Here is a 14,651-nt window from a genome sequence, read left to right on the forward strand (position 1 = left end):
TCATTATTTTCTAAACATATTAATTACCCTCTAAAGATAAAATAATAGTAGTAGTAGTAGTAGTAGTAGTAGTAGTATAGTCCAGGGAGAAAAAAATGTTATTACCCCCTATAATGTAAAAACTCTAAGAAAATAAAGAATGTGAATGTGAAAAAATGTGGATATATAAAAGTATTATGCTATGGAAAGAAAATGAGTACAAAATGTGAAATCTTGGAGGTGAACCCATCCAAACATATTTTTCAATGGAGAAAATCAGGTAAAGATGAATAATACATTTTTCAATAAACATAAAATCTAAGTACATAAAAATAGAATTAAAACTAAGTATGATACAAAGACATTTTCATCTTGATAAGACTAAGGACTAAACAAGTAGAAGTTGCCACAGAAAACGTACCTTATTTCATCCTAAAAAAACAGACTGCTAGATGCATTTTCCCTTCCTCTCTCTTTCCCCTATGGAGGTTAACATTATATGTGTGTGAATGTTTTCTAGTTAAAAATATAATACATTCACAATTCATAAAGTTCTGAAGTTACAGGGGGGAAAAACCAACAACAATCTATAGAGGTAGTAGCAGGCAGTACTCTTTTCCCCTTCTTTCTTCTACTCCTTTCTTGTTCTCTTAAAATATAACTAGACAGCCATTTTACAAATCTGCGATGTTAAGTATCTTGCCAAAGGTTATTTAGCTACTATAATGTCAGTGCTGAGATTCAGTATACCAATTTATTCTCAGAGAAAATATCAGCCTTCAAACAAAACAAAGATATACTAGTTTTATATTTTAAAAAGTGTTCCAGCCCTAGCCGGTTTGGCTCAGTGAATAGAGTGTTGGCCTGCAGACTCAAGGGTCCCAGGTTTGATTCCGGTCAAGGGCATGTACCTTGGTTGCGGGTACATCCCCAGTAGGGGGCGTGCAGGAGGAAGCTGATCAATGTTTCTCTCTCATCGATGTTTCTAACTCTCTATCCCTCGCCCTTCCTCTCTGTAAAAATTCAATAAAATATATTTTTTAAAAAGTGTTCCACTTCTATGGAGTAATCCAATTTATAAATCACTCAGATGATGAATGCCTTAAAGATAAATAATAAATGAATGAATGTATAAAATACGGCCTCAAAGAAATCCTAAATAACATGAGGTGTGTGCTTGTCATGGTGGAAATAACTTTCACCTGATGAACTTGCCAAATAGCTAATTCTCCATTTCCTTTGTAAAACACTACCATCCCAGCCTCAGCAAATGGCTAAAATGCCCACACAATTCTACTCCACTAGCCAAACGGTGTGTTTAACATACAGTTGTGTTTTCTCAAACTGTTCATGTTAAACTCACATAACTAAATGTCACACAAAGCCATGAAAGCTGAGTGCAAAAATAAGGGCTATTGTTTCTAACATAATTAATATCAAATGTTTCTCAGGTACATTTTAAAAATGAGTCTCTTTAAAACCAACTAAATGTAATCCTATCTAATAAAGATGGAATATGCAAATTGGCCATCACTTCACAACAAAGATGGCAGCACCCACTCCCCTCAGCACCACTGGAGTCCCCCAGTCCTTTAAGCCCTCGCTGTGGGGGCGAGGGGCAAGAAAGCCCCTGCAGAGAGCAGACAGCTGGGCCCTGCATGCCCCTTGCCACGGCGCCAAGGGGAAAGCAGGCCCCCGCAGAGAGCAGACAGCCCGGCCCCTACAGCAAGCAGACAACAGGGCCCTGCTTGCCCCTGGCCATAGTGGCAAGGGGCAAGCAGGCCCCCCAGAGAGCAGACACCAGGGCCTGCAGTGGTGTCAAGCAGCTAGGTCCGCAGAGAGTAGAGAACCACGGGGAGCAGGCCGAAGCTGTCAGTAGGACATCCCCTGAGGGCTCCCAGATTGGAGAGGGTGCAGGTTGGGCTGAGGGACACGAATTTCGTGCACCAGGCCTCTAGTAGAAAATAATCATAAAACTGCAGAAGGATATTTGACTCAGATTCTTTCAGAAGTGTCTATGAATTCTCCCATTTATGCTAAGTGAAGTGAGCCAGTCAGAGAAAGACAAGTATCACATGATCTCACTTACATATGGAATCTAATGAGCAAAATAAACTGACAAACAAAATGAACCCAGAGACACTGAAGCATGCAAACAGTCTGACATATTTCAGAGGAGGAGGGAAAGAGATTAACCAAAGAACTTATATGTATATGTGCATATCCCCTGGTCACAGACAAGGGTGTGGTGAAGGCTTAGGAAGGGAGTGGGAGCAGGGTGGAGAGGGTTAATGGGGGAAGAAGAGTGACATCTGAAATATTTTCAACAATAAAGATAAATAAAAAATAGAAGTAAATAAAGAAATTGAAAATATAATTATAGCCAATGCACTAATATTTAGATCCCAAGAAATTTATAATTAAATCCAACACTAATTTAGCCTTTGAAATATGACTTGAAGATAGACAAATGGTGAGGTAATGGTATCTTTAATAGGACAAGAAATGCCATCATGTCAAGTGAAAGTAATTATGACAAAAGGCCTGCAAGACATACTGTAAATCATAATAAAAGCTAAGATACTTCTCCCCAACTCCACATGTAAAAGAAGTCACTAATACATATTTACTAGTTTTATTAGACAAATGAAAAAAAAATATCATTTAGGTATTAAACATTTTAATATGTTACCACCAACATATATGACAATGAAATATTTTCTGTACTTAAATAGAACATATACTGAAGTATAAACAACATTTTAGTGTGAACTTAGAGTTCTTCTATTTTTTTCTAATGCTTTAAAAATGTAAATGCTAATTTTTATTTTCAGAGAACAAATATTGTTGCTATGATCTTTTCAGGAGATAATATGCTCTAATAAGGATCATGATTTTGTAGAGTAAAATATTTCAACAGATTTTCCCCCATCTCTTTTCTACTCCTTTCTTATTCTCTTAAAATACAACTGAAAATCAGAACAAACAGGTAAATAGAAACCTCTTTGATAAAACCTATCATTCAAAATAGCCACTCGAAGACTGAAAGGGTTAATTTCAAGTAAAGAACTGGCTGCGATTCTGGGTCCTTTCTTCTTTGCACTTTCCCCAGGACATAAATGGCTCTTTCCAACCATATACTTCTGGGCTGCTGCTTCTTTTTTTTCCCTTTTGGTTAGAGTAAGTGATTTCTTTTTTCTCACTTTTATTTCTTCCAATTTATTTTCCTGTGTTTGGTATGCATTTAAGAAATAAATCACAACCTTCAAACATGGAATCTCCCCTATTCCTCACTGGGGGGCGGGAAAAAAGACCAGGAGAGAAGCTGGTCTCCACTATCCAAGTGCTGCTCTTCTCCCTCCATTCAATACAGCCACTTTTTACTCCCCCATCTTGTTCCTTGTTTTTTCTTTCCAACATGACTACTACTGAGTTTAAACATAGTTATTTTGGGATAGGTTGGAAGGTGTTATGCAATGGTGAGAAAGGAAAGAGACAGTTACAAAGATTTGTCTAAACCTGGCAGGTACATGCCATTATTCAGTCCTTCACATAGAAGCCCCCGATAAGCAAGCACAGGTTATATAGGTTGTGCTACATGTGATATGGCAACTCACCAACCTAAATGTCCATACTGATGACTAATTCTGGAGATGAGGCAACACAACTAGGAATTAATCAGATTTTAACTCCATTCTGTGTGTGAGTATATGTGTGTATATGTGCTTGCACATGCATGTGTACACAGGTAAACAGCTATACAGACGTCTCAACAGAATTCTATGCAAAAGACTGACAGCAAAAGGGTCCTCTACTCTGGTGCACGGAGGAAGGCCGTGCCCATTCCAAGGAGATGGTCTGCGGAAAGCATATGTGTTGGGAGAAACTAAGATGGCGGCATAGATAAACACCGGGAAATAGTCGCCTCACACAACGATTGAAAAATATCCCAAAGGACAGAGCAGGCATCGTCCAGAACAACAGGAAGGCTGGCTGAGTGTAATTTCTACAACTAGAAGAAAAGAAAAGCACGCTGAGAGCCAGAGGAGCTGCGGAGGTGGAGTGCAGAGGTACGGCGGCGGCTCGCGCGCGCGGAAAGGGGGTGGCACCTGAGGATGCGGCTGTCTTTTTGAATCACAAGCTCCCGACTGCTCTGAACTCCGGTTCCGGCGAGTCTCTGGGGACCCAGGACTCATACGGGGAGAGGCTGGTCTGTCAGGCGGCAGCGGGCGAACTTGAGGGCGGCTTTCCCTCAGAGGTGCTTGCAGCCGTTACCGGGACACTGAGATGCGCGACTCCCTCCGGGCACGGAGAATCAGCCATAGCTTCTTTCTCCGCCCTTTGACTCCCTGAGACCCCGCCCCACCCAGGCTGCGGCAGAGGCTTTTGCATGTGAATGTACCTAACTACAGCCCAGCCAGGCAGACCCGGAACTTCCAAGAGAAGGCCCAAGGCCCCGCAGCGGCTTGCATTGCTTCACAGCTGAGCCTCTTCGTGGCTCCTGCTGTGTGGCCTCAGGCAGGGGCTGAATTAGCACCTCCTTAGATCCAGGAGCCACTGTACCCAGTGGTCAGAGGGGGACCATTCTCCCACTTCAGACACAGCTGATTCCCACAGCCAATTGGCCTGGAGGTCAATTCCTCCCAGTGATCCTACAACAACCAAGGCACCAAGAGTGCACCAAGAGTGTCCACCCCAGGTAACTGGGGAGGCTGAGCCACTGGGCCCTACAGGACACCTGGCGTGCAGGGCCACCCTATCAACACAGGGAAGCAGCCAAAATGTGGAGACAAAGAAACAGGTCACAAATGGCAGAAATGGAGGAAAGCAAACGACTGGACATAGAGTTCAAGGCCACGTTTATAAGGTTTTTCAAGAATTTTATGGAAACCGCCGATAAATTTAATGAATCCCTCAAGGAGTATAGTGAGACCATGGAGGACATGAAAAAGGACCAACTAGAAATTAAGCATACACTGACTGAAATAAAGAATAATTTACAGAGATCCAACAGCAGACAAGAGGATCCCAAGAATCAAGTCAAAGATTTGAAATACAAAGAAACAAAAAATACCCAACCGAAAAAGAAAAAAGAAAAGAGATTCAAAAAATATGAAGACAGTGTAAGGAACCTCTGGGACAACTTCAAGCGTACCAACATCAGAATTATAGGGGTACCAGAAGGAGAGAGAGGGCAAGATATTGAAAACCTTTTTGAAGAAATAATGACAGAAAACTTCCCCCACCTGGTGAAAGAAATGGACCTACAAGTCCAGGAAGCGCAGAGAACCCCAAACAAAAGGAATCCAAAGAGGACCACACCACGACACATCATAATTAAAATGCCAAGATCAAAAGATAAAGAGAGAATCTTAAAAGCAGCAAGAGAAAGACAGTCAGTTACCTACAAGGGAGTACCCATTCGACTGTCAGCTGATTTCTCAACAGAAACCATGCAGGCCAGAAGAGAGTGGCAAGAAATATTCAAAGAGATGAATAGCAAGAACCTGCAACCAAGATTACTTTATCCAGCAAAGCTATCATTCAGAATGGAAGGTCAGATAAAGAGCTTCACGGATAAGAAAAAGCTAAAGGAGTTCATCACCACCAAACCAGCATTATATGAAATGCTGAAAGGTATTCTTTAAGAAGAGGAAGAAGAAAAAGGAACTCTTACCATTTGCCACAGCATGGATGGAACTGGAGAGCGGATAAATACCACATGATCTCACTCATTTGTGGAATATAATGAATAACATAAACTGATGAACAAGGACTGATCCAGAGACGGAGAGGCATTGATTGGACTGTCGGGCCTTGGAGGGAAGGTAGGGGAGGGTGGGGGCAAGGGGGAAAGATCAACCAAAGGACTTATATGCAAGCATATAGGCCTAACCAATGGACACGGACAATGGGGGGGTGAGGGAATGAGCAGGGGGGGGGGGTAGAGGGTACACATATGTAATATCTTAATCAATAAAAAATATTAAAAAAAAAAAAGACTGACAGCAAATTCAGAAGAAAAGTATTTTCCTATCTAGCTAAAAAATAGTAAATCACCAAGTGGGGGGATTCTTTCTCTTGCCAATAACACATAATATTCTTTTACCTACTCCAAAATACCAACTTTATAAATTGTTTTAATAATCCTCCAGTATAATTTGCTGATAAAATTCATCACCACTTAATGACAGGCATAGCTAGTCATCACCCATATTGATGACATGAGAAATTTAAAAATACAAAAAGGCTCCACAGATTACAGGAACGCACAGTTTGCATTCCAGTCATCAACCTGCTCAATTGGATCACATCCGCCTGAGCTTAGCAGCTTAAAATTCATCCCACAGCTGGCAGTGCTGACACGGATATGATAAGACAGAAGCACAGAAACACCACTCTGAAGTAACCTAACTGAACTGCACATGTTCTGACCCTTTTTGTCCTCCCTGGAGCTTTTGCTACCTGGCAAATGCAACTCTAAAACTGCACTTGTATCTCCAGATCTTCGCTGTTAGTCAAGCAGAAACCTATTTCTCCCAGGGACTGGCAACCAGAGAGGTGTTCTCTGAAGAAAACTTCTAAATGAGTGTGTGAGCTGAACTCTTACTGAACTGAATTAATTATTAATGATGCAGATGGAGCTGTCCAAATGATAAGAATAGCTCCTGAGGTGTCATGATCCAAGCTCTCATTAAACCATTTCAGGCATACTAATAGTTTCCCACTGCTCATTACTTGCAAGCACTTTTCTCATAGATATAATAACTCTAGTGGCCTGTAGGCGAGACACTCAATAGAAACATAGAAGTAGGAAGTTTTATCTTCCATAGCATGTTATTTTTTTTCATAGAGCATTATGAAAGATGTACACTTGTTTAATATTACTAAGTTAAACAGTTTCAATTCAGAAAAATTGGAAATGAAAAACTTGTTATAAGAATACTTCTTAGGGGGTGGAGGGTGGGTGGGGATAGATTAATTGGGGGAACTTATATGCATTTTTGCATAGCCCATGGATACAGACAATAGTGTGGTGAAAGTATGGGGAGGGTGGATATGGGGTGGAGGGGGTCAATGGGGAAACAAAAGGGATATCTGTAATACTTTCAATAAAGATAAATTTTAAAAATGTAGAGGATACCATATAATTTATATTACTAAGATTTGTGTCTAAATTGCCTTTCAAAGGTCCTGTATTACCAGACGAATATATGCAGGTAAATCTATTAATATTCAACAAACCTGTATTCTATAATGGTATCATATCTCAATTTAGGTTACACACAAGATAATGTTTTACACTCTATTCCATTCTGTCTCCGTGCTGGGACAATTAGAGGGCAAAGCAATTCCAAGAGAAGAATCGCTCTCAGGATCTTTAACTGTGATTGCTACCTGCTGTTTTGTTTTGTTTTAAGTTGGGAACACTGCTTCCCAAAGCCCTTCACATCTCAACTTAAATGATTTGGTAGAGGATAATAATGACACTGTAAAATGGGCAATATAATAAAATGTCCTTTACCTTTTCTTACTGGAAACTGAGTATATGTGAACATTAACTCCTTCTGCCAAGTGAAACCGTTTTTATTGTTCTAAAGTCAGTATTTATCTTTAGAGATGGAAAATAAATAAAACTGCAGTACAAAATAAGACATATAGACCAAATATCCCTAAAATGTTCTTTAAAATATTCAAAATATCACTATATTTGGTCAAAGGCTAAGAGGGGAAAAAGAAGCTTGTATCTATAAGGACTGTATCCTTTCATGTTAGCTATTTGTCTTATAATTCAACCTAGGCTTAGGCTGTGTTAACATCAGTAAACCAAGAACGAAAACTGGGACAAGCTTCTGGATTGAGTAATTCCGACGAGAAATCAGCTTACCCAGCAACACTTTTCCTGGTCTGATTCATACAGGCATTCATCTCAAGTTTTCATTTGGCTTTGTATAATTGTGTTAAAAATTCATTTTAGTGACAAATGTACATACACTTAAAGTAGTTTTAAATTTCCTTGAATTACTAAAATTTTTCTCAACTTTATGAAACACTAGTTAACCACAGAACTATCCTAAGGAGCTCATTTGTGTCCCCCTTTTAAGAAAAAGAATGCTTAAACAGTAATAAAAAGATATAGGCAATATTTAAACTTGTTTATGTTTCCTTTTCAATCTTATAATGGTCAATAACATCTATTTCTAACAATTAAGGCTACAACTGAGTGAAAAGTTTTAAATACTGAAATCCAAATATATTTGTTACATTTTCATTTTTATTAGACTTCAAATATTTGACTAACAATAATGTAAAAAGTTAAAAAGAACCTTAATGTCATTATACTTATATCAAATTTATTTTAAAATATAAGTTATTTGGTATTTTAAGTATTAGAAAAGTAACTTTATTTCTAATGAAGCTAAATTTGATTTATTATTCACTCATTAATCTAAGCTTAAATATATTTTTGACAATCATATACTTTACAAAGTGGTCCCCTCAATATTTCAAGTACCCACCTGGCAGAGTTATTACAATAGTATTGACTATATTCCCTCTGCTATACTTTACATCCCTGTGACTATTTTGTTACTACCAATTTGTAGTTCTTAATCCCTTCAGCTTTTTCACCCCCAAAGCGCCTCCACCCTGGCAACCAACAGTCTGTTCTCTGAAACTAATATAAAATAATACTGAATGCAAACTGTAATTGAAAAATTAAAAAAAAAAAACTACCCTAAAAAGAACTCAGGATATGGACATTTATTTAAAAGTACTAAATTACTGTGTGAAAATTACGATAGTAAATATTAAGCTAATTTTCTTTCACTTTCATAAAATATTCATTTAATTCATAAATGCCATATAGGCTTGGTACAGGACAAATATTATAGATTTTGGAGACAGAAGTTCCTGAATTAAAACTCTTAGCAAAAACACTCCACTACTTAAAAATGAAATATGCTATACATATCAGTTATTCCTTTATAATTATCAATCTAGTTTGAAACCATGCAATCTTAACATGTTTTATATGTGAGATTTTCAAAGATTACATTTTTTTTTATCAAACTGAATTAAAAATAAGAAAAAATACTTTTTACAGGAGAGAGGATTTCACAAACTACTAATTAGTAAGTGTATAAACTCTCAGTAATGGTATAATATTTAAAATATACTATATAATTTTATTCCATAAGCTAGATGGGTTTATAATCATTGAAGGCATAGATAAGTAACAGTAAAACAAAGTATCCCCTTTTCAATAGCACTGCTAAAGCAGCAAGCCAAAAATGAAGGGAAGGTAGGGTCTGCTTACCAGAATAATGAAAGTAACAGGTCCAATGAAACTCCATATAAAATAGTTATCAACATGAAGCCAGCAACTATTATGGAAAGAAAAATAATGTAATAAGTAGCTTCAATGGATACTTAACATGACAAGGAAAATATAAATTTTAAAATCTAATAAAAGTGCATTTACATTTGCCTTTGAAAATTCATTTATCATGGGCAAGAACAATTTTATTAATTCTAGGCTGAATTTCAGGTAAAAAATAGCAATATATTTACTTCAACCTACTGGTTTTCACTTCAGGTTTTAAATTTGATAAAGACATAGTTATGTTTGTATGAGGAAATAATAAACATGATCACATCCCAATCCCTAATTCTTAAGATCACTGACTTTACTAAGAAAAACTTTAAACTCAATATTCCAAATTGTCTCATCATTTTAAAGCTATCTTCAATTTTTGCCTTTCAGATCTATATGTGAGCTTAAAGTGCTTAATCCTGGGGAACATAATAGACAAAAAAAGTTTACATTATATTTGTTGCAAAACTGCATAGCATAAATAAAATACCTCAACTGAGAATGGATAAATACTGGGGGGAAAAAAAAATCAAAGCACAGACTCATACAGTATTAGAGTAAATGATGCATAAATTTATTAAGACAGATTTTACTTAGTGGTTCATTTTTCACATAACACTGAATCCCCACTGAATTTCTTTTATTTGTCTTTCATCATCGGTACAGTCAAAAAAGCTTTCTTTAGTCCAAAGAATCTTTATATAACTAATTTTATCAAAGGAAAAAATAAACAGAATTAGAAGGCAAATTCATGCCTCTAGCAAATAAAATCCTTAGAAACATGGCTATGTCCTACTTTCTGTCACTTTCCATAAATATCTATATTTTTATAAATGAAAGACAGTGACTTATTTTAATCCTTTCAAACTGCCTGATAAAATATTATCAAAGTAAAACATATGGAAAGGAATGTGCTACTGTCACAATTCAGAATGAGAGTTAGCTGGAGGGCTGGCTGCACAAAGAGAACTAATGAAGCATTAGCTTAAAACTGAGTAGTTAGACCTGTCAGATGCTTTAAGTTCAGAAGGATTTTTACTTAATATCTTTCTAAGGCCAAAAAGTTATTTACTTTTCCAATTTGTTTCAGGTCAATCTTTTGTATTAAAAAAAAGAAAGTCCATAATTTAGAATCTGCCTCACCAGAGTACAAATCCTCTGAACCTAGAAAATTACAAAAGACTTGATTGTAATTTGCACACGGCATGCCCATTCTCTTCCAATAAAGCTTTCAGAGGCTATTTTAGTCTGTCAGGGAACCTCACTGACAGCTAACAGGCTTTAAAAAATTATTCACTTGAAAAACACTCAGGTCGCTTGCAATTACTTACGCTTTTTCTGTTCCATAGCTCTTATAGTCAATAGCAGCTGAAACTCCAACCACTGTGGCAGGAAACAAGTAACCAGCAACATAGTAATATTTCTTCCTTGAATATTCACTTTCAAAAACTTCAACTAACATTAGATAGAGCTGCACACCTTCTAAGCACATCCAAGCAAAAGCAGCCAAAAAGAAAAAGTGTAGAAGTCCTGCAAATATTGAGCATGCAATCTATAAAGAAAAAGAAAAACAAAAAACAAAAAGAAAACACAAAGAACACATGAATGGAAACAGCCCACTTCATAATTGTAAAACAGTCACTGATGGTGCTCACCACTGTCTTTAAAAATATGTCATTATTTAAATACTGCTTCTTTAAATGTTTTTTTCAAAAATGGAAATGAGTTACAAACACTGCCAAATTTGGAAAGTGTAATGCTTATAGTATATATAATATGCCAGGTGTGCTAGAAATTTCACCACTCTAAAGCTTTACGATTTATAGTGAAATTTTTTAAAAATTAAAGAAATAACAAAGCATCTTAATTTCTCTTCTAGAATTATCCATGATTAACTCTTAATACTCTACTTGCAGATGATCTGTTTCATTATAGAACAGTTGTTTCCAAATATACTATTTCTATTTTTTCTATTCCAGAATTTTAAAAATTTGCTTTAATGACAAATACCCCAGCTCTAATTACCTAACATTACTTTCCTGTCATATGTAAAGGATTCTTAAATTCAGCCCAGTGCAAATGAATATAGGGTGAAAAATTAATTATTAAATTATGTTCATAACACGGAAAAGTCATAATGAATAAAGTGCTCAGAATATGAAGAAATGATCACTGGTCAGAATAACTATGTGAGAAAATCAAAACTGTAAAAACAGAATCTTTCCATTTCAGTATCCCAGCATTCTTCTAATCAAATTATGTGTCTTAGTAACAACCCAGAAAAATGTCAACTGTACCTGACTATGAGGAATGAATGAACTCATAATTTTATTTAATGACTGGGCTGCCTTTTAATTTACTACAAATTATCCTTCAATTGTGCCATGTCAATTAGACTGTTAACAAGGTCAAATATTAATATCAGCATACAAGGATGAGGGGATTCACACTTGTCATCATAATTTTCAGAGATTCAAGGTCAATAAACTGAAGGGGTACTTACCATGTAGTCTGTCTTATCAATGCCTATTAGAAAAATAAACTCAGCAATGAAAAGGTTGATACAAAGATTCTTGTGAATTGTGTTACGGTCACTCTGGAGACCACGGAAAAAGCAGAAGGTGAAAATGCAGATAGCCAGGCAAACAAGGGAAATGACAATTCCCACCCAGGTGATGACTGTCAGGAGTAATTCGTGAACTCCACCTTTGTACTGAAAATAAAAACATAAAAAACGTTAATATTCCTCATTACAACTCAAGGTGAGTTTTCACATGTGATAGCTCATCTTTTAATACTAAACCCTCTGAACACTCATGTGTGCTCCAACAGGGCTCAATACTAAAAAGAAATACTGATCATATAACACAGTTCAATATTATCAATATTTATATCCAAAGATGACGTATGAAAGTGGAAGAATTTACTAGAAAGTAATCCAATTATTTCAAAATGATTGAAATGATTACCTAAACATAGAAAATATAAAACAATAAAGAATATTTAGTAATGATAAAAAATAACTTGTATTAAATGACTTCCCAGCTAACATATGAGTCAAATTTTAAGTTTTAACTTTCTCCTTGGGTTTTTATATTATACTAGAGGCCCGATGCACAAAATTCATGCAAGAGTAGGCCTTCCTTCCCCCAGCTGCTGGCACCAGCTTCCCTCTGGCACCCGAGACCCAGGCTTCCCTTGCAGGCCAGGCTTCATCCAGAAGGTCATCAGGAAGGACATCCAGAAGAACATCTGGTCTAATTGGCATACTGCGCTTTTATATTATAGATTTTATACTAAGAATCAAGTATACAACAGTTCTGAGAACTTTCATGCTTCTTAAAGTATTTTTACCTTCTGGCTATTATTTTCTTAATTACATAAAGAAATACTAAGGAATATTCCAGTAACCATTCTGGCCTTTCAAAATCTGCAGTTTGCAGTGACCAAAATGATTGGGAAACTTAAAAGTTGTGAAATGAGATTCGAACATTCAAGAGGAGAAGGGTATGAAACTTTAGAGCCCTCTCTCTTTAGTATGGCCTACTTCAATCCCCGACCACCTCTGTCAGACACCTGCCCAAAGGAGAAAAACTCAGAATAAGTCTGTAAAGCACATGATTTTGAGAAGTAACAATATAGTGCCAAGGCTTCCTAAAATATATGGCCTGTGTAGAAACAATAAGAAACCCACACTACTCTGCTTGCTTTTTAGTTAGAACTAGCACCCAAAGAAGGGACTGTCACACAGCTGTTTTGAATCTCTGAGGTTTTTCTCTGCCACTAATTAGAAGTGCAAATACTTACTGCAATTTCCCTGTGGGCCATAAGAATTGCAAAATTGGTTAGGTGGCTGCATGCACATGTTGTACGCGTTTTATTAGTGTCAACCAGCTTGCAGCCCTGGGTAGACCAATATCCCATCATAGTTCTCTCTGAGTAGTTCCAGAAGGAGCAGTTTGCATTGAAGTAATTGTCAGGCTGGGAAATAATGTGACAAGATAAAATTAGGATTTTTACACTCTAACATGGCAATAGCAATTGTTTAATATGTGTAAAAGGTAATTTAGATTAAACTTTGTAAGTTTCGGACTATAAAATTTTTCATCAGCAAAATTGTAGACTATGCTATGCCAGGCAGATATCTAACTTAACAGGAGCTTTATAGTCCAAAACACTCTAAAGTGTTCCATAAATTACCAAAGACCCATTTTACACAATTACGATTTCCATCTTATGATTTTATATATTGATCGCACATTAGAACCATTTCTTTTCCTTTTCTGACAAAATCAGACCCATCGATTTGTTCTAAGATAACTCTGTAAGGACCAAGTGTTTTAAAATCAATTTCCCATGTAGAGCTCATGTTTATTCCCAGTGACACGTTTGCAACATCAGGATTCTTAGAAGACTGAATCAACTGCAGCAGACAGACAAGAATAGCCACATACATTTATTTTTCTTTGCCAATTCTGGAGGTCCACTGGGTTATCTGTGGGCACATATTCACTCTACGTATAACAATAGCCCAAATTCTTCAGTCTTCCAACACAGTGTAATTCTTTAACTACCAACTTGCATTCTAAGGCATATCTCTTCCATCCTAGACTTGGCAACATCCGGGCTTGATAACAATTGGTTCAAATATGATCAGGAAAACCAAAAAGAGATCTGCCACACTAAAAAGGCAGAGTCCTGTCAGTTAACACTGGGCTCTCCGGCTGCTAAGGTAAGAGTTGATTTTCATTCAACAAATTATAGTCATTTACATTTTCCTGTTGATTACTGTAGTAATGTTCATTAAAAATACACTTATGCTGTAATAATCACTGAACCTCATTTAATTTTATGTTCACAGACTTAAATAAACTTGTCGTTCTGACCTAGTCCAACATTTGAAATTCTAAGGCAAGATCCTTTCTTTCCACTCCGTCATCTCTCCATTGCCCCTCTCCCCATGCCCAGCATGCCAGCTTTGCTTTCCTTCCTCACTGGTTTTCTAACCTTCCGCGACTTTATTAACATACATAACTTACATCAATGTGTGGCAGGGTAAAAAGCACAGGATCTGTCAAGTACACTCGGCTGGATTCTTTATTGATTGAAACCGAAATGACGTGGGAATTCACTGCAATGGTGCTATTACGACCAATAAAGTCAGCACCCAGTTTTATGGTTGCATTTTCTGTACTGAGGAACTGTCCCAGGCTCCGGTAAATGATGAACACCAACTTTGCAAGCCCTAGGAAAGTAAAAACAGCCACATGACTTTACGGGAAACACACTTATGAAT

The 14,651-nt window shown here is 36.9% G+C and overlaps 1 protein-coding gene across 1 annotated transcript in view; it reads right to left on the reverse strand.

The window, feature by feature from the left end:
• The window catches only part of ADGRL2 (adhesion G protein-coupled receptor L2), a 190,586-nt gene that overhangs the window by 15,433 nt on the left and 160,502 nt on the right, over nt 1–14,651 (reverse strand). Inside the window, exons 12-16 of the mRNA XM_081086246.1 lie at nt 14,395–14,600; nt 13,163–13,336; nt 11,859–12,068; nt 10,687–10,907; nt 9,299–9,365 (exon numbers count right to left, since the gene is read on the reverse strand). Of these exons, the coding sequence (XP_080942372.1) occupies nt 9,299–9,365; nt 10,687–10,907; nt 11,859–12,068; nt 13,163–13,336; nt 14,395–14,600 (878 nt within the window). The remainder of the gene's footprint in view (nt 1–9,298; nt 9,366–10,686; nt 10,908–11,858; nt 12,069–13,162; nt 13,337–14,394; nt 14,601–14,651) is intronic.

The sequence above is a fragment of the Myotis nattereri genome (genome assembly GCF_964212035.1).
Source record: "Myotis nattereri genome assembly, chromosome: 3".
NCBI classification, from domain to species: domain Eukaryota; kingdom Metazoa; phylum Chordata; class Mammalia; order Chiroptera; family Vespertilionidae; genus Myotis; species Myotis nattereri.